Source organism: Myotis nattereri (assembly GCF_964212035.1).
Source record: "Myotis nattereri genome assembly, chromosome: 5".
NCBI lineage: Eukaryota > Metazoa > Chordata > Mammalia > Chiroptera > Vespertilionidae > Myotis > Myotis nattereri.
The window spans coordinates 69,778,638-69,795,898 of record NC_138080.1 but is presented as its reverse complement, the minus strand read 5'-3'; the positions used below and the strand labels follow the sequence as shown (position 1 = coordinate 69,795,898).

At 42.9% G+C, this 17,261-nt stretch overlaps 1 protein-coding gene across 2 annotated transcripts in view; it reads left to right on the top strand.

Annotated features, from left to right (window-relative positions):
• FAT4 (FAT atypical cadherin 4) overlaps positions 1-17,261 on the top strand; it is a gene marked incomplete at its 5' end in the record, with an annotated part of 155,771 nt that overhangs the window by 102,920 nt on the left and 35,590 nt on the right. The window contains 2 exons of one of the 2 annotated variants that reach the window (XM_081093237.1): positions 13,410-13,590; positions 16,762-17,006. In XM_081093237.1, coding sequence (XP_080949363.1) covers positions 13,410-13,590; positions 16,762-17,006 — 426 coding nt within the window. Of the gene's footprint in view, positions 1-13,409; positions 13,591-16,755; positions 17,007-17,261 lie in introns of both variants that reach the window. The other variant, XM_081093236.1, reaches the window with a different exon arrangement.

The window sequence follows — 17,261 nt, the reverse complement described above, 5'->3', positions numbered from 1 at the left end:
GTTAGAGAAATCTGACTGAAAATGATGATTTTATAACCAGAAGACTTCTTGGCGATAAGCCAGTTCATTTCCTTTATTTTGCAGATAAGGGAATGGAGGCCTGGAATAATTAGGCCGTTTGCCAGAGCTCGCGGACCCGGAGAGCGGCAGAGGCAGAACGGTGTCCAGGAGTTCTGCCTCCCGGCTGTTCTCGCTTCCCTGTGCTGTGTTATACACCGGGGTCTGCTGGCTGTCTGCATAGAGCACATTTCTAAAAGCACAGTTTCAAGAGACCCTTTTTCTTGTGCGTTAATGAATAAAACATTCAAGTTATTTTTCTTTCCTCAAATGAATAAATAAACGTTTCAAAATATTTTTAAGGAACACCAAATTAATTGGAGTCAGTAATTTCAGTTTTGACCTTTTGTACATCAGCTTAAGTTTAGCCATTGTTCAGCTGGAGTGCTAAGTAGGGAAAGACATTGAAAATCCCTTAGGCTTTACAGGTGGAAGATGGTAGTAGTGGCAGTTGTCACTGCCAGGTGTCATTCTGCATTTATTAAAATCAAATTATGATGCCAATTGAATAGACCCTATATGTGAAGTTTCTTATAGTCTGTCCGACTCTGTGCCCCTTTGGGCTGTATTAATACATAACAAGTTATGTATTGAGGATATTTACAGAGCAGTGCCTTCTGGGTATTCCCCTAGAGAGTGGGGAGTTGGGGTGTTAGTTTCGATAGCACTAGAGTAAAGAAGGTGAACAGTGAAGCTCAGGGTAGAGTATTGCACATGAAATGGCCTGTGGTAGGATCGAGTTTGTCACGTCCAGAGACCAGCAAGGGGGATGAGAGTAAGTGAGAGGAGGAGGCAGGAAGAGAGGCAGACGGAGGCTAGACCAGTGGCCTTCAAAGCCACGGTCAGGAGCTTTAATTTTATCTGAGAGTGAGGAGAAGCTTTGTGGGGGCTTTGAATAGGGGAGTGACAGGAGATTTTGGACAGATCTGTTTGGGGCAGTTGAGGAGAACAAGGGTAGACACAGAGTAGAGAATTGGAAGGCTGCTCCAGCAGTCCCTGAGAGATGCTAGTGTGAAATCAGGTGATAGGAGGAGGGGTGTGGAGTAGTTATACATTTTGTCCATTTGAAGGCTGAGCCCATTGGACTTGATGGTAGCACTGGAGGAAAAGGACGTTAGGAAATGAGATGAATCAGCATGAGTCTTAGGTTTTCGGCCTGAGAAATTTGGAGATGGCAATAGAAAAATTTTTAGGGCAGATTATCAATAATTACTTTTTGGCTCTGTTATATTTTAGAGATAAGACATTCAGAGGAGCTGTCAGGGGGACAGTTAGATATGAAAGTTTAGTTTCCAGGGAAGACATGTGACATAGACATACAACTTGGAAAGTCATAACCTCTAGATGATATTTATTCTGTGAACACGGAGTACTTGTATGCGCCAGAATGTGTTCTATGTTATCATACTTAATCTCACAGCAACCCTGGAAATGAGATAGATACTATTATTCTAATTGTATAGAGTAAAAGAAAACCAAAACCAAACCCGAGTGTTAGGCAAAGTAAGCAACCTGTCAGGCTGGCAGCTGTTTATCAGTGAAAACGGGATATGAAGCCAGTCAGCCACTGCTCCCTGCTTCCCACCTGTGAGCTAGTCCACCAGGCTGCGGTTTTTATAGACCACGTCTATAACACTTTCTTCTCTTTGGATTAAATATTATTTTTATTTTAAAAAGAGCGCTGATTTGTGAAGCAAAACAAACACCTTGTACTTTTCTGCCGTTAAAATAGCTCATAAAAGAAGAATATGCATAAATTTGAAATCAAAGGATTGCTCTCCTCATTGGGTCAGGAAATGAAAATGCATATCCAAGGGGTTTAGAAAGCATAGAGTGCAAAGCAAATGTTAGGTATTATACTAAAATGTGCAATCAATATGACTGATATACTGACACATGCACATACAGTGAGTCAGTTGAGCTGTGTGTGTGTGTGTGTTTGCATTTAATTTGGGGATGGGAGATTCATTTGTGCACATATTAAACACATTATTCTTTATCTGTTCTCAATCTAATATGCTAAAGGGATATAGAGATATTCTGGCTATAGATTTTGCCAAAAGGTTTAGTTATGAAGTGTCTATGTGTCAGCATAATTAATTGGTTTGAGGGGAAAAGCTCAGTTATTAGCATTTCTAATTAAAGGTATTCATCATCTGACTGAAAGACAGAATAAACTTCATTCTTATGCAGGGATTGGAAATTACTTTTTAATGGAGGGGAAACATGATGCTTTTGCAAAAGTTAAGTCTAAAGCTAAAAGGGCGAACCATCATGCTTTATTTTTTGGTGAGTATATGATGACATGTTGAATGAAAGCTATCTGTCACATCGCTTATCCAAGAAAGTCATTGCACTATAAATAGTTCTATAATCAAAAGAGAGGTCAAAAGGAGTGTGGAATATGACATTTTGCATCTGAAGACAGTTGGTTTTTGTCACTAAGATTGCATTTGTCACTATTATTTGTGGGAAAATGTTACCCAAGAGTTTGCCTTATCTATTTTGATGGACATATTTATTAAGAAATATTGCTTGAAAACTTTTCATAGGCACCAATGACTCCATTAGTCAAATACTGTTAGAGTTAACTTCAATTACTGAAAGTTAAATGCATTTAGCTTGCTTCTATATTTGAGTCTGAGGAAGTTTTACTTGTTTCCAGTGGAAATCCTATCTAATAAAAGAGAAACATGGTAATTGGCATACAACTGCTACCCTTCCCATTGGCTAATCAGCGAGATATGCAAATTAACTGCCAGCCAAGATGGCGGCCGGCAGCCAGGCAGCTTGAAACTAACATGAGGCTTGCTTGCTTCAGTGATGGAGGAAACCAACGTTCCCCGCCTGCCTTGCCGGCCTCTGAGCCTGCAGTTTAAAAAACATTGTAACAAATATAGAAGCTAAACAAAACCCCAGAAACCTGCTTTCAGCGAGCCGGGATCTCAGAGCTGGAATTGATAACAGAGTTTCGATTATAGAACCTAAACAAACCAGATACCTGCTTTCAGCAGCGGATGCCTAAGAGCTGGAGCCTCAGAGCTAAAGCTGGCCCAGAATAAAAAAAAAAAAGAAAAAAAAGGAGCAGTTGGGAGCTTCAGTCCCAGCCTGAAAACAGCCCTCAGTCCCTCACCCAGACTGGCCAGGCACCCCAGTGGGGACCCCCACCCTGAAGGGTGTGTGACCAGCTGCAAACAGCCATCATCCCCTCACCCAGGCTGGCCAGGCACCCCAGTGGGGACCCCCACCCTGATCCAGGACACCCTTCAGGGCAAACCAGCCAGCCCCACCCATGCACCAGGCCTCTATCCTATATAGTAAAAGGGTAATATGCCTCCCAGCACCGGGATCAGTGTGACAAGGGGCAGCGCCCAAACCCTCTGATCGCCCTGCAGCTCTGTGTGTGACAGGGGCCGGGGCCACAACCTCTCTATCTGCCCTGCTCTGTTTGTGACAGGGGAAGGCGCCCCAACCTCCTGATCAGCCCTGCTCTGTGCCTGATAGGGGGGAGCTCCCCAACCCCCTGATCACCCTGCAGCTCTGTGTGTGACAGGGTGTGGTGCCCCAACACCCCCCCACACACACACACGGGCCCTGCTCTGTGTGTGACGGGGTAGAGCCATAACCTCCCCATTGGCCCTGCCCTGAGTGTGACAGTGGCGGCACCCCAACCCTCTGATCTGCCCTGCTCTGTGTGTGACAGGAGGCGGTGCCCCAACTCCCCTATCGGCCCTACTCTGTGAGTGACAGGGGGGAGCTCCTCAACCCTCTGATGGGCCCTGCTCTGTGAGTGACATGGGGGAGCTCCCCAACCCCCTGATGGGCCCTGCTCTGTGTGTGACAGGGGGTGGCGCCGCAACCTCCCCATCGACCCTGCCTTGAGTGTGACAGGGGGCGGTGCCCCAACCCCTCAATCAGCCTTACCCTGAGCATGACTGAGGGTGGCATCGCAACCTCCCGATCCGCCCTGCTCTGTGCATGACAGGGGGCGGCGCCCCAACTCCCCAATCGGCCCTGCTCTGAGCCCGACCAGGGGCTGCACCTAGGGATTAGGCCTTCCCTCTGCCACCCGGGAGCAGGCCTAAGCCAGCAGGTCGTTATCTTCCGAGGGGTCCCAGACTGCGAGAGGGCACAGGCTGGGCTGAGGGAACCCCCCTATCCCCCCTGAGTGCACAAATTTTTGTGCACCGGGCCTCTAGTAAGTTATAAACATTTTTCCCCACAATTTACTGATGCAGTAGGCTTTTTATTTAGTGATTCATGATTCAGGCAGCATCCAATCTAGCAGATAAAAAGGAGTTTTGAAGAGCTGTACAGGCAAGAGATTCTTATAGACCAAAGTGAGCAGGAACAGGAAGTGATATTGGGCACTTGCTAATTGATGAAAGCAGGGCCACTTTCCTACGTGCAGCAAAGGGAAGGCTGGAGCAAGTCAGGTAACTTGTGCTGAGGAAGCAAGTGCCCATTGCAAGGCCTTGGCTTCCTTTCCTGGGAGAGCTGAGGATAGAAACGTTAGGTTCTGGTTTCCTGACATGGGGCTCTGCATGAGCAACTCCATGGTGGTCCTAATCTGGTTAGTTTAATAGAGAATTTTGTCTTAGATGAAAATTGTGTTTCCAAGGTTGATAACTGGTGATTTTTTACTTTCTCTTATTTCCAGTAAGACTTTGTACCATATCTATTAGTGATATTAAGTATTATAAATCATTTATTTAGAGATTGTTTTTCTTATTTATTTATTTTTCATTACTTTAAATTTTATTGGGGTGACATTAGTCTACATGAACATATAGGTTACATGTGTGGATTACTAATTTACAAAATCTGTATATGGGACCATATGCCCATCACCCAAAGTCAAATCTCCTGTCACCTCATATTAAGTCCTAATGATTGTTTTTAGATCTAGAGACATGGACGCATCCAACAGACTGAGGATTCTCAGACTGGGGCGGGGGGGAGGGGAGGTTAACCAAAGAATTTTTATGCATATATGCAAAACCCATAGACACAGACAATAGAGCAGTGAAGGCCTGGGGAGAGGGCAAGAGTGAGGAGGAAGGAGACAATGGGGGAAAAAGGGGTGATGTCTGTAATGCTTTCAACAATAAAGATAATTTAATATATATATATTGTCTTTAATCAGCTACTCTATAGTAGGATACATTTTTCTACATAACATTTTATTTATATATTCAGATAAAAATACAATAAAAGATTTACCTTCCAAAATTTTACTAAATAAGAGCTAGAATTGTCATTGTTTCATAGAATTAAAAGTTGACAAAATAATTTCATTTTACTTTTCATGCACTTCATATAAGCTATAAATCTGAGTACACCAAGGAAATCCAACTTTGAAATGCAAATAACCAATTTTCAATATTAAAAGAAATTTATATTACCTAAAAGATAAACATTAAATATTATAGAAAATAACTTGACCTCATAAAGTCCTATAATTTTATCCTGTTAAAACTTTGTTATTTTTGTAGCCTATTTTGATAAAGATTCCATACATATATAATTTGATATTTCCACTAAACAGGCAGGAGGCAGGTTGTGTTTAGAATGTGCCTCTCGGGTTTCAGAGTTTCAAGGTGTTTTTATTTTTTAATGTCCTCTAAAGGGTAATTCCTTGTGACTTTTTTGTGGGAATAAAATATTTAGTTAACATTATGTTTTGCTTTATAAACTTTTAAAAATTGTGGTAGCCGAAACCGGTTTGGCTCAGTGGATAGAGCGTCGGCCTGCAGACTGAAAGGTCCCAGGTTCGATTCCGGTCAAGGGCATGTACCTGGGTTGCGGGCACATCCCCAGTGGGAGATGTGCAGGAGGCAGCTGATCGATGTTTCTCGCTCAACGATGTGTCTAACTCTCTATCTCTCTCCCTTCCTCTCTGTAAAAAAAATCAATAAAATATATTTTTAAAAAAATTGTGGTAAAATATACATAACATAAAATGTACCATTTTAACCATTTTAAGTGTCCAGTTCACATTGTTGTACAACTTTTCAGTATTGCTTTCATAACATCACTAAATAGTTTCTGTAGTTTTCCTTATCACCTCTATTTTACATAAGAATTTATATTAAGGACATATAGTGGTTTTTTTAAAGATTCTTTTAGAAATAAACAATCAAGTGTTACTTAAATGTGTATATATCTAATTCATATAAAGATATTTACAGAACTAATTAGTAGTAATAAACTACTATATTATAAAGTAGAATTTTTAAAATATAAAGCTGTTGCCTTATATTGAAAATATTCCATACTTGTTTGCTTTGTACATTTTCTGGTTTCAAATTTAAATATAATCACATAATCTTTAATATTAATATAAAGTGGCTGAATTTAAGTACTTACTGTGAGAAAAACATGTTTACTTCATGGGGAAAAAAAAGAAACTAGTACTTTTAAAAATATATTTTTTATTGATTTTTTTGAGAGAGAGGAAGGGGGTGAGAGAGAGAGAGAGAGAGAGAGAGAGAGAGAGAGAGAGAGAGAGAAAGAAAAGCATCAATCAGCTGTCTCCTGCATGCCCCAACAGGGGATCTAGCCTGCAAACTGGGCTTGTGCCCTGACCAGGTATCAAACCAGCAACCTTTAGGTGCATAGGATGACACCCAACCAACTTAGCCACACCTGGCGGGGCAAGAAGCTAATATTTTATTACAGCGAACACAACCAGCGAGGGGACCTATTTGCCAAATGTTTGATGTCAAGAATGAAATTGGAGCCTGGCTGGTGTGGCTCAGTAGTTGAGCATAGACCCATGAACCAAGAAGCCATAGTTCAATTCCCGGTCAGGGTACATGCCCAGATTGCGGGCTCGATTTGTTTTTGAACACTTAAGAAAATGCTCTTTAGAATCATATGTATTCTTTTCTATTCTAAAAATTTCAGAAGGTTCCTATTTACCCATGTTTATTTTATATTTACTAGGGGCCCGGTGCACGAAATTCGTGCACTGGGTGTGGGGGGGAGGGGATAGTGTCCCTCAGCCCAGCCTGCCCCCTCTCACATACTGGGAGCCCTCAGGCGTTGACCCCCATCACCCTCCGATCGCCTGATCGGCCCCTTGCCCAGGCCTGACGCCTCCGCCAGAGGTGTCAGGCTTGGACAGGGGACCCCCATTTCCCCCCGATCACTGGCTCTGGCCCCCGCCCAGGCCTGATGTCTCTGGCCCAGGAATCATGCCTGGGCAGGGGACCCCCATCTCCCTCTGATCGCTTGCTCCACCCCCCGCCCAAGCCTGACTCCTCTGACCCAGGCTTCAGGCCTGGGCAAGGGGACCATCATATCCCCCCAATCCCTGGCTCCGCCCCCCACCCAGGCCTGGTGCCTCAGCCAGAGGAGTTGATCCTCATCACCCTCCGATCACCAATCACCAGATCGGCCCCTTGACCAGGCCTGAGGCCTCCGGCAGAGGTGTCAGGCCTGGGCAGGGGACCCCCAGCTCCCCACGGTTGCAGGCTCCGCCCCTGCCCAGGTCTAACGCCTCTGGCCTAGGCGTCCGGCCCAGGCAGCAGGGACCTGCAGTGGCAGCAGGCCCGCGATCGTGGGCTTCGATTTAGGCCCAGGCAAGGGACCCCTAGCTCCTGGGACTGCCAGCTTCGACCATGCCCAGCTCCCATCGCTGGCTCCACCCCTACTTCCTGCTATCACTGGCCAGGGCGGCAAAGGCACCTGATTCTCCGATCATGGCTGAGGGGCAGGGCAAAGGCGGCCCCAGGGCCGCCTTTGCCCTGCCCCCCAGCTCTTAGCTCCCCCCTGGGTTTCTGATCACTGTCAGTGGCAGGGGGCTTCTTCCTGCTTTCCCTTTCGCCTCCCTGCATTGTGCCTACATATGCAAATTAGCCGCCATCTTGTTGGCAGTTAACTGCCAATCTTAGTTGGCAGTTAATTTGCATATAGCCCTGATTAGCCAATGAAAATGGTATCGCCGTACGCCAATTACCATTTTTCTCTTTTATTAGTGTAGATATGTAGTATATGTATATATTACACACATAAGTATATGTATACATACAAGACATATAATTTTATAAATTGAAATTTTAAAGCATACGTGTTACAGTTCTGAGACCTTGATCTGTTATTTCATTTGTATCTCCTACCCTTTTTATTGACTCACTATCCTCTACCACGAGTCTGTGTTTGCATCCTGCCTCTTTTTTTCTGACTGCATCTGGTTCTCATAAATAGTCCCAGATGAAACTGAACAATCTCGCCCTGTTACGCCACTACCTATATAATTCATCATTATCAGCTCTATCCAAGCTCAACATTGGCCCCTAGCATTCAGATTCTTCTCATGGGATTCAGGATTAATTGGGACCCTCTGTTTATAAGTAGTCAGCTATCTCCAAAATGTTGACCTTTGTCTCCAGTTTTGTTCTTTGACTTTAGGCTTAGGCTAAGGGTTATATTCCCAGATGTGTATTTCCAGAAGTGTTCAGCTCTTTGAACTTTGAGCCATGTAGTTATAAGACCAGATTCCCATATATTTAGAATCAAAGGAAAAGTTAATATGGATAAAGGATAGGGCCTAATGGAATGCATTGTGGGTTTAGAGAGAGATAAATTAAACAGAATTATCCCTGCTCTCAATAAACTTATAACCTAATAGAGGCTATAGCAGAATTACATTAGGATAATAATAATAATAATAATAATAATAATAATAAGTAAAACACCTGCAATGAGTGGCATAGTATTATTGGGGTCTAATGAACAGAGAAGGGAAGGTATTTTTTTCAGTTCAGAATTGGCTCTCTCACTGTCCACTCTGTCTGAATGCAAATAAATTTATTAAATTCTTTGTCTCAAGTTCTTCATTTTAAAAATTAAATAATAATACCTACTTCATAGGCTATGCATATTAAATGAGTAACACCTATATAAAAATACACATGGTATCATATAAGTGTTCAAATATATATAATTAGAGGCCCGGTGCACAAAAATTTAAAAAATGCACTCGGGGGGGCGGGGGGGAAGGCGGTCCCTCAACCTGGTCTGAGCCCTCTCGCAGTCTGGGACTAGTTGGGGGATATCCATCTGCTGGCTTAGGCCCGCTCCCCGGGGGATTGGGCCTAAGTTGGCAGTCAGACATCCCTCTGGCAGCCCAGGAGCCCTCAGGGGATGTCCACTTGCCAGCGGGGAGCAGGCCTAAGCTGCAGTCAGACATCCTTAGTGCTGCTGAGGAGGCGGGAGAGGCTCCAGCCACCACCGCTGTGCTGGCAGCTGTCAGCCTGGCTTGTGGCTGAGCAAAGCTCTCCCTGTGAGAGCGCACTGACCACCAAGGGGCAGCTCCTGCATTTAGCGTCTGCCCCCTGGTGGTCAGTATGTGTCATAGTGACCAGTCATTCCCAGTCATTCTGCTGTTAGGGTCAATTCGCATATTACCCTTTTATTATATAGGATAGAGGCCTGGTGCATGGCTGGTTTGCCCTGAAGGGTGTCCCGGATCAGGGTGGGGGTCCCGCTGGGGTGCCTGGCCAGCCTGGGTGAGGGGATGATGGCTGTTTGCAGTCTGGTCAAGCCCCCCAGTGGGGACCCTCACCCCATGGGTGTGTGGCCAGCCTGGGTGAGGGGCTGAGGGCTGTTTTCAGGCTGGCCACACTTCCTTCAGGGTGGGGACCCTACTGGGGTGCCTGGCCAGCCTGGGTGAGGTGCTTATGGCTGTTTTCAGGCTGGCCACAGCCCCTTCAGGGTGGGAGGGTCCCGCTGGGGTGCCTGGCCAGCCTGGGTGAGGGGCTGAGGGCCGTTTCCAGGCTAGCCACAGCCCTTTCAGGGTAGGAGGGTCCATACTGGGGTGCCTGGCCAGCCTGAGTGAGGGGCTGAGGGCCGTTTCCAGGCTGGCCACACCTGTGGGCTGGAAGCAGGTATCTGGGATTTATTTATCTTCTATAATTGAAACTTTGTAGCCTTGAGCAGAGCTCAAGGCCGGCAGGGCAGGCGGGAATCTTGGCTTCCTCCATCGCCGGGGCAACAGAAGCCTCTTGCTTGCTCCTGCTCCGTGTCCACAGCCATCTTTGTGATGGAGTGATGGTTAATTTGCATATTACTCTTTTATTAGATAGTAGTTTTAATATTTTTATCATTATTGGCCATGTACGTATGTAGACAGCTAAAGGTATATATAAGTACATATGTATACATGTATATGTACAGATGTATTTCAATTTATATATAAAGTAGAGGCCCAATGCATGAAATTCGTGCAAGAGTAGGCCTTCGCAGCTGCAGTGGCTGCCTGGATCCTTCCCTTGCAGCCGAGGCTTCGTCCAGAAAGTTGTCTGGAAGGATGTCTGGTCTAATTAGCATATTGTGCTTTTATTATTATAGATATATGGGCTAAGTTTAATTATGAATATTGTGATTTCAGTTTTTGGCATACAAATGCTGGGCCCTTCGGTAACTTGCGAGAAGAGACAACAAATAGTCACTTGGATATATCAGTTCTGAGCCAGCGGAAAGTACTGGAGTGCAGATAGCGTAATAGTAAATATGAAGCAGCATTTCACATGGAATATAACCAAAAGTATGTTGGGAACCAGGAACATAAGCGCCTTAGACCATTTCTTCACACAGTGAAGAGGAAAAGTTCAAAAAGAGGCAAACAAACAAAAACAACAATGGACGTTTTCGTCACTCAGCTCTCAGAGAAGAGGAAGCCCTTCACCTGGGAATAGTGCTGCAGAAATGAGACTTACTCTCTAGGAAGCGGGGGCCTTCCCATTTTCTCCCTTAACCTCATCTTCCTGACTCAAGCTGAGAGGCAGTGCCTTCGAGCTCATGCTGTCAGTAGACAAGTAGGAGGCTGGGGTTGGGGTGGTGTAAGGGCGGCTTGGCTCTGTCCCCAGTAATAAAAGTGAAAAATCTTGCAGGCAGAATTCAAATGAGAGATTAGGTAAATCTTAGTAAAAGGCAGAAATTTCCAACAATGTCTTTGTAAGGTTTTCCTTACAAAAGGGAAAAAAGAGAAAATAAGAGGGTCATGCACATCTCCTTGGGTGACAAGGAAGTGAGGCCGTGGGCAAGATTGCATCTCTAGAGTTATCCATTCTTGAAGTGGGAGGAGAACAGGAAGTGAAGAACCCATGAGCTTATGGAGTGGGTTGTGGCAGCTAGTAAGGGGAGGAAGGGGCCTCTGGGGGTTGTTCTGTGCTTGAGAAGAGGCCCCATGTGGATAGGGGATCACCTGTTGGGCAGCTTCTCCAGCCAGAATCATCTGCTGTCACTGGTGTGCTTTTAAAACCTTTCGGAAAAATATGATATCCTCTGGTATGAAGACAGTGAGATTGAACTTGCTGAATATTTTCCTGGGTAAACAATTTTCTTTCTGCTTACTAATTCAGAAAAAAACATCACCAACAATATTTATATAGTTTATAAACAAAGAAAGAAATCACATGTTCCTAACCAAAGGAGTTAGTCACCATTTTATGTGGTTTTCCATATATGTGTCATCAGACACTTTAGTATACCAAGAGAAATCCTCTGCTTGGCAGTTCTTGGGTTATTTCCTAACAAGTTGAAGCATCGTCAATTAAAGAGCAATGTTCATATCAGAAATATTCAAGTCTTCTTTAAACTCCCTGTGTAAATTTAAAAATTATGCACTTTATAAAATCCACAAACCTGTGAAATTTTCGAGAGCCAAGTATTCCTGTGTTTACACTACTAGGCAATCATTAGGAGCAAGGGATTATTCAAAATGTTTTCTTGAATAATAGTATTAGAACATCAAGTCAAAAGTTTCATGGGCAGCAAACATCCTGAGAACTATGACACAGACATTTGTTAGATTAAAAATGGACCTTTAATATGGCAAATTTTCATTTTTCTTGTTTTTACAACAACTACAAGAACAATGAGTAACATATAATATATTTGAACTCTGTGCCGGCATTATCCTAAGCATGTAACATTCCCTCAGTACTTCTCTGGGGTAGGTTCTATTCTCATTATTCCCATTTTGCAGATGAGGAGGCTGAGATTCAGTGAGTAGAACATGGTGTCAGTAAAAGAGATAAAAGAGCTCTATATCTCCTCCCATCCCTCGCCTTGGGGCCTTGATTTAGTTATCCCCGCTCTCAGTTCACCACGTGTAATTATCCTTCCCATGACATTCCCTTTTGCCCACACAAATGCACAGGTATCCTTTGTTAACTTTTTTTTCTAATTCATTCAGCAGGAGAAACACTGACATTAATCAGATCATAAATTCCCATTTTGCCATGTTGTATATAATTAAACACACATTTAAGAGATTTTGGCCAAACACTGGCCATCAGTAATACCCCTGAAGATATTTATTTTAGCTTTAACATGTCCCTTGTTAGAAATTCAAAATCTGTGACAAGAGTATTGTCTTCAGTTGACCCACAAACTTCCAACTGCAAATAGCTGGGTGCCTGCAGTTCCTGCAGCACGTGCCGGGTGCTGTGCTCTGGGTTCCGCTTGTCCAGAGCCCAGCACAAATGAAAGTTTGAAAATTATCTTAAAAACACAACTAATGGCAGATGATTTGCCTTTGAGTTGGGGGACAAATAACAGAATCTCACCAAATAGGACATCTGACCTTCACCGTAAGAGTCTGCCAACTGTGTGTAATACGGACAGCGTATCCAAGGTTCTGGTCAATGTCGGGTTTTCACTATCTGTTGATATCAGAGCTGGAACAGGAAATAAACGTGAATTGCTTCACATTTATGTTAAATATTAAGTAAATGCATAAAAATGATTCCAAGTCAGCTCACTGACATAATGTTATTTCCAGAAAGTGGGAGATTACAGTTTTGAAATATAACCGGAAGCCTTCCCCTCTCCCCATAAACAAATATCAGTTAGTACAGTAACGGGGATTGAAAGACCTCGGGCACCCACTTGATAATTCTAACATTAACATTGACAGTTACAGCTAGGAATACAGTTCTTCACGCTGCCTTTATTTACACTAAGAGGGCCAATGATTCCGTGCCCAAGGGTGTTCTCCAAATCTGGTTTGGCTTATTTTAATGTGATTTCAGAGAAGCCCGCCATGCCTCTTTTGTGGTGTTTTAATGATATTGTTGTGTTCTATACTGTTGAATCAGCACCTTCAAAATAGAAGAAGTTGAAACTCTGTTTCTACAGTATCACTAGGCAAGAACTGAAATACCAGATCATAAATTAACATATTTTTTTGTCACAAAATTTAAAATGAATACTTGTCTCTGTTCAGAAATTTAACCTGTTTCTAAATTCTCTCTAGTAGTGTTGTCTACAGCTAGGTATTAAAGTCACTATTACTACTGTTATTTATAAACATCTGAGACTTGATTTTTTCCCCCCTCTAGGGTCCCCTGCCCTGACTGGAACTGGAACAATCAATGTCATAGTAGATGATGTCAATGACAATGTCCCCACTTTTGCCAGTAAATTGTATTTCACTACGATTCCCGAAGATGCACCGACGGGAACAGACGTCCTATTGGTCAATGCCTCAGACGCGGACACTTCAACCAACGCCGTCATTAGGTCAGCACCTTTTCCTCTGTAAATTTTGATTATTTTTCTCATTAAACATTAGTCTTTGCATTAAATGAATATGATGCTCAATTTTGCCAAAAATGCCATCATATTAACACGTCCCCGATTGTGGTTATCTGTTGTTGAATAGCCATCTATGCATAGTGATGATTCGGTTAATGATTATTTTGTTTGTTATTAATTTCCTATTTAAAAACTCACTTTGGGAAACTGGCAGTAATTAGTCTGTTCCCCCTGGCAGAGATGACTGAGTTAGCTAGGAGGCCTCAATGTATTTTTTATTAAATAAACATTGAGTCGCTAGTATGAATAACAGTGATGAACAAGACAAAGTTTCCATTTTCTTTGAGCCTGCATTGTTTTAGACAGATGTACAAGTAAATGTAAAATAGGTAAGATTACTTCATATAGGGAGGACAGCCTTGAAAATAAAACTTGATGATGCACTGGAGAGTGACAAGGGACTTTTAGGTGTGAGTATTGTGGAAGGCCTGGACATCCAGGGCTGTGGGCTAGAAGTCAGCCTGGTGTGTTTAAGGAGGTTTGTAAGTCTGGACCAGAGTGAGGAAAGGGTCAGGGAGAAAGGCAGGGACCACATCATGTAGACTACTATAAAAGGATCTTTATGTCATGGTAAAGAATTGGGATTTTAAATTGTATTTTTAAGTGGGAAACTATTGATGGATTCTAATCAGGGAGCAACATGCACAGATTTGTATTTGGACTGGATTGGAGGAGGTAAGATTGCAGAAAGAAGATTTAGAGTGAAACCAGTGAGACCATTTAGGTGCTAAGTAACATAGGGATTCCAACAAAACGGGGATCTAGCCCATACCTGGGTATGTGCCCTGACAAGAAATGGAACCTGGAACTAGCTAGCAACCTTCCGGTGCATGGGACCCTCTAGCACATGAGCCTTCTGCTCCTGGGAAAAGGATCTGTGCTTCCCTGGCCTTAAAGCTTGGTCCAGGTCTTCCTATATCCTAGGCCAACGTTCTTCAAACTGCAGCCTTCAGGCCAAATTCAGCTCAGGGTCTGCCTTTGTAAATAAAGTGTTATTGGAGCATAGCCTCACCCATTCACGCACTTACTGTCTGAGGCAACTTTTGTACTAAATTGAGTATTGCAACAGAGATCTTACAGCTTGCAAAGCTGAGAATATTTACTAACGACCCTTTCTAGGGACAATCTCCTGGCCTAGAACACCTTCTTTCTCCCTCTTCAACATCAGTGTAAGATGGCAACCCCCTTAAAATGGAGCTTGAATTTACTCTCCTCCAAAGAAGGCTTTATTTTTTAAAATATATTTTATTGATTTTTTTTACAGAGCTGAAGGAACAGGGATAGAGAGTTAGAAACATTGATGAGAGAGAAATATTGATCAGCTGCCTCCTGCACACCCCCTCCTGGGGATGTGCCCGCAACCACAGGACATGCCCTTGACGGGAATCGAACCTGGGACCCTTCAGTCCGCAGGCCGACGCTCTATCCACTGAGCCAAACCAGTTAGGGCAAGAAGGCTTTATTTTCATCATTCCAGTCAAAGGTGAACACCTGGAGCAGTGCTTCTGTGCGGTTTCTTAACACTTATACATGCTGCTGTGGCTTTCATTTACTTACTATATACCTTTCTGCCATTTAAGATGCACGCTTGAGGACAGAATTTTTACCTACTTATCCATGTCTCTGTTAGTCCATCTACCTCTGAACTAAATATATAGATGGATTATAATAGATTACCGCAGGTCCTTGAATAGCATCGTTTTGTTAAGGTTTTTTTTTTATTAAAACATTGATACGATGTCCTGAGAATCTAACTCTTGTTTGTATCAATTAGTCTGCGGTAAAATCGGTTTTGATCTTCATTGTTTTGCCTAAAGTCACAGTTTCCAAGAACCTACCGTTGGTGTTACATGAGGACTTACTGTACATGTAATAGATTATTATGATTATATATGTATATATACTATGTTTATGTAAACCTAGACTTTGAATTGTTGTCATGTGTTGATTATATTGACATGTGCTTATCATATGAAATGACATTTAATACTCTAAACTACCAAACGAAAGGAATCCATTTTTGCCTTTACTTTTTTAAATACAAGTTCTCCAACAGTTTATCATTTCTCTTAAAAAAGTTGAAAGTGCTGAAATGTGTCTTTTAAACCGTGAGCTTAACGGGAGGAAGGTGCACTCTGCTGGCTGCAGTGTGGGTTTTTCCTGCTGTTTCTGTGAGACACATGCTGTTGCTATGTTTTTATGAATGCAAACCAAACTACAGAAACATGTGCCTAATTCCAGCAAGGGCATTTCTTTGTTGGCCTAAAAGAGAAATCTTTTAAAGACATCTATTTCTTTGCTACCTCCAACCTTAGAAAGGATGGACCCCAGCCAATTTCTGAACCTTCAAGCTTAGGAACTTCTTCCCTAGCGGATCTCTCAGGAATATATGCAGATAGCTGTCCTCTCCAGAAAGAAGAGAGAAGCTATTCTCAGTGGAAAATCCTGTCTGTTAACCAATCTGGTTAGCATCAAAATATCCATGGAGATGGCCTACCTCTCCTGACAACAAGCAAGCAGAGCAGCATGGCCATGTGAGGAATGAAAAATGAGAGAATTAGTAGCTAGGAATGTCTCTGTGTAAATAATCAGTTCTCTGGTTGTTCTGGATAGTCAATGTGTATCAAATACAGTGTTTTTGTCTTGAAAGAGCAGCCTTCAACTGCTCTTCCCTGGGACATTATGGCACACAACAGAAAACTAATGTTTAGATTCATTTAACAGATGTTCATCTGTGGTCCTAGCCATTAACCACACTATTAGAGCAATGCCCTGATTTATGCTTTCTGGCTCGTCTATTTAAAACACACTGGTCTTCTGGGTACATTTTGGGGCCTTGCGTGATTTAAGACGCCCACAAAGCTTGCAAGGACCTGCTTGAGGTCATTGAACATCTCACAATAAAGAGTGTCAGTGTGATATTCACATAACATTTGAAAGATTTGTCTTCCAGCTGTATTTTTTTCATTGCTGTGTGATCTGACTTATAATGTCTTGGGTTACATTTCTGCCTCAGTTTTTAAGTTACAGTAAAGGGGTGCAACGATATTGTACCTAGAAGGAACCTGCCATCTCTGCTCTCTGCTTTAGCTACAGGATCATCGGTGGAAACTCTCAGTTCACCATCAACCCCTCCACAGGACAGATCATCACCAGTGCGTTGCTGGACAGGGAGACCAGAGAAAATTATACATTAGTAGTGGTTTCCAGTGATGCTGGGTCTCCGGGGCCACTTTCCAGTTCTACCAGCGTGCTGGTTACCGTGACTGATGTCAACGACAATCCACCAAGATTTCAACATCACCCATATGTCACACACATCCCATCGCCTACTCCTCCAGGTAATCACATGATGCATTGGACAGGTTCTATAAAACACATTTCTTTCATTTTTACATGTATAGCTTTGATATAGCCTGTGCTTACAAATCCTCTGAAATTCGACTTGTTTTGCCTAACAAAACTAAAGGAACATTGATTCTCACAAACTAATTCTTTCTTCATCAACCAATTGTGTTTGAGATCTTATAATTGCCACACCTTTTCTAGCACTATTTCTTAATATGACTTGAATATTGTTAGGTGATTAAAATAAA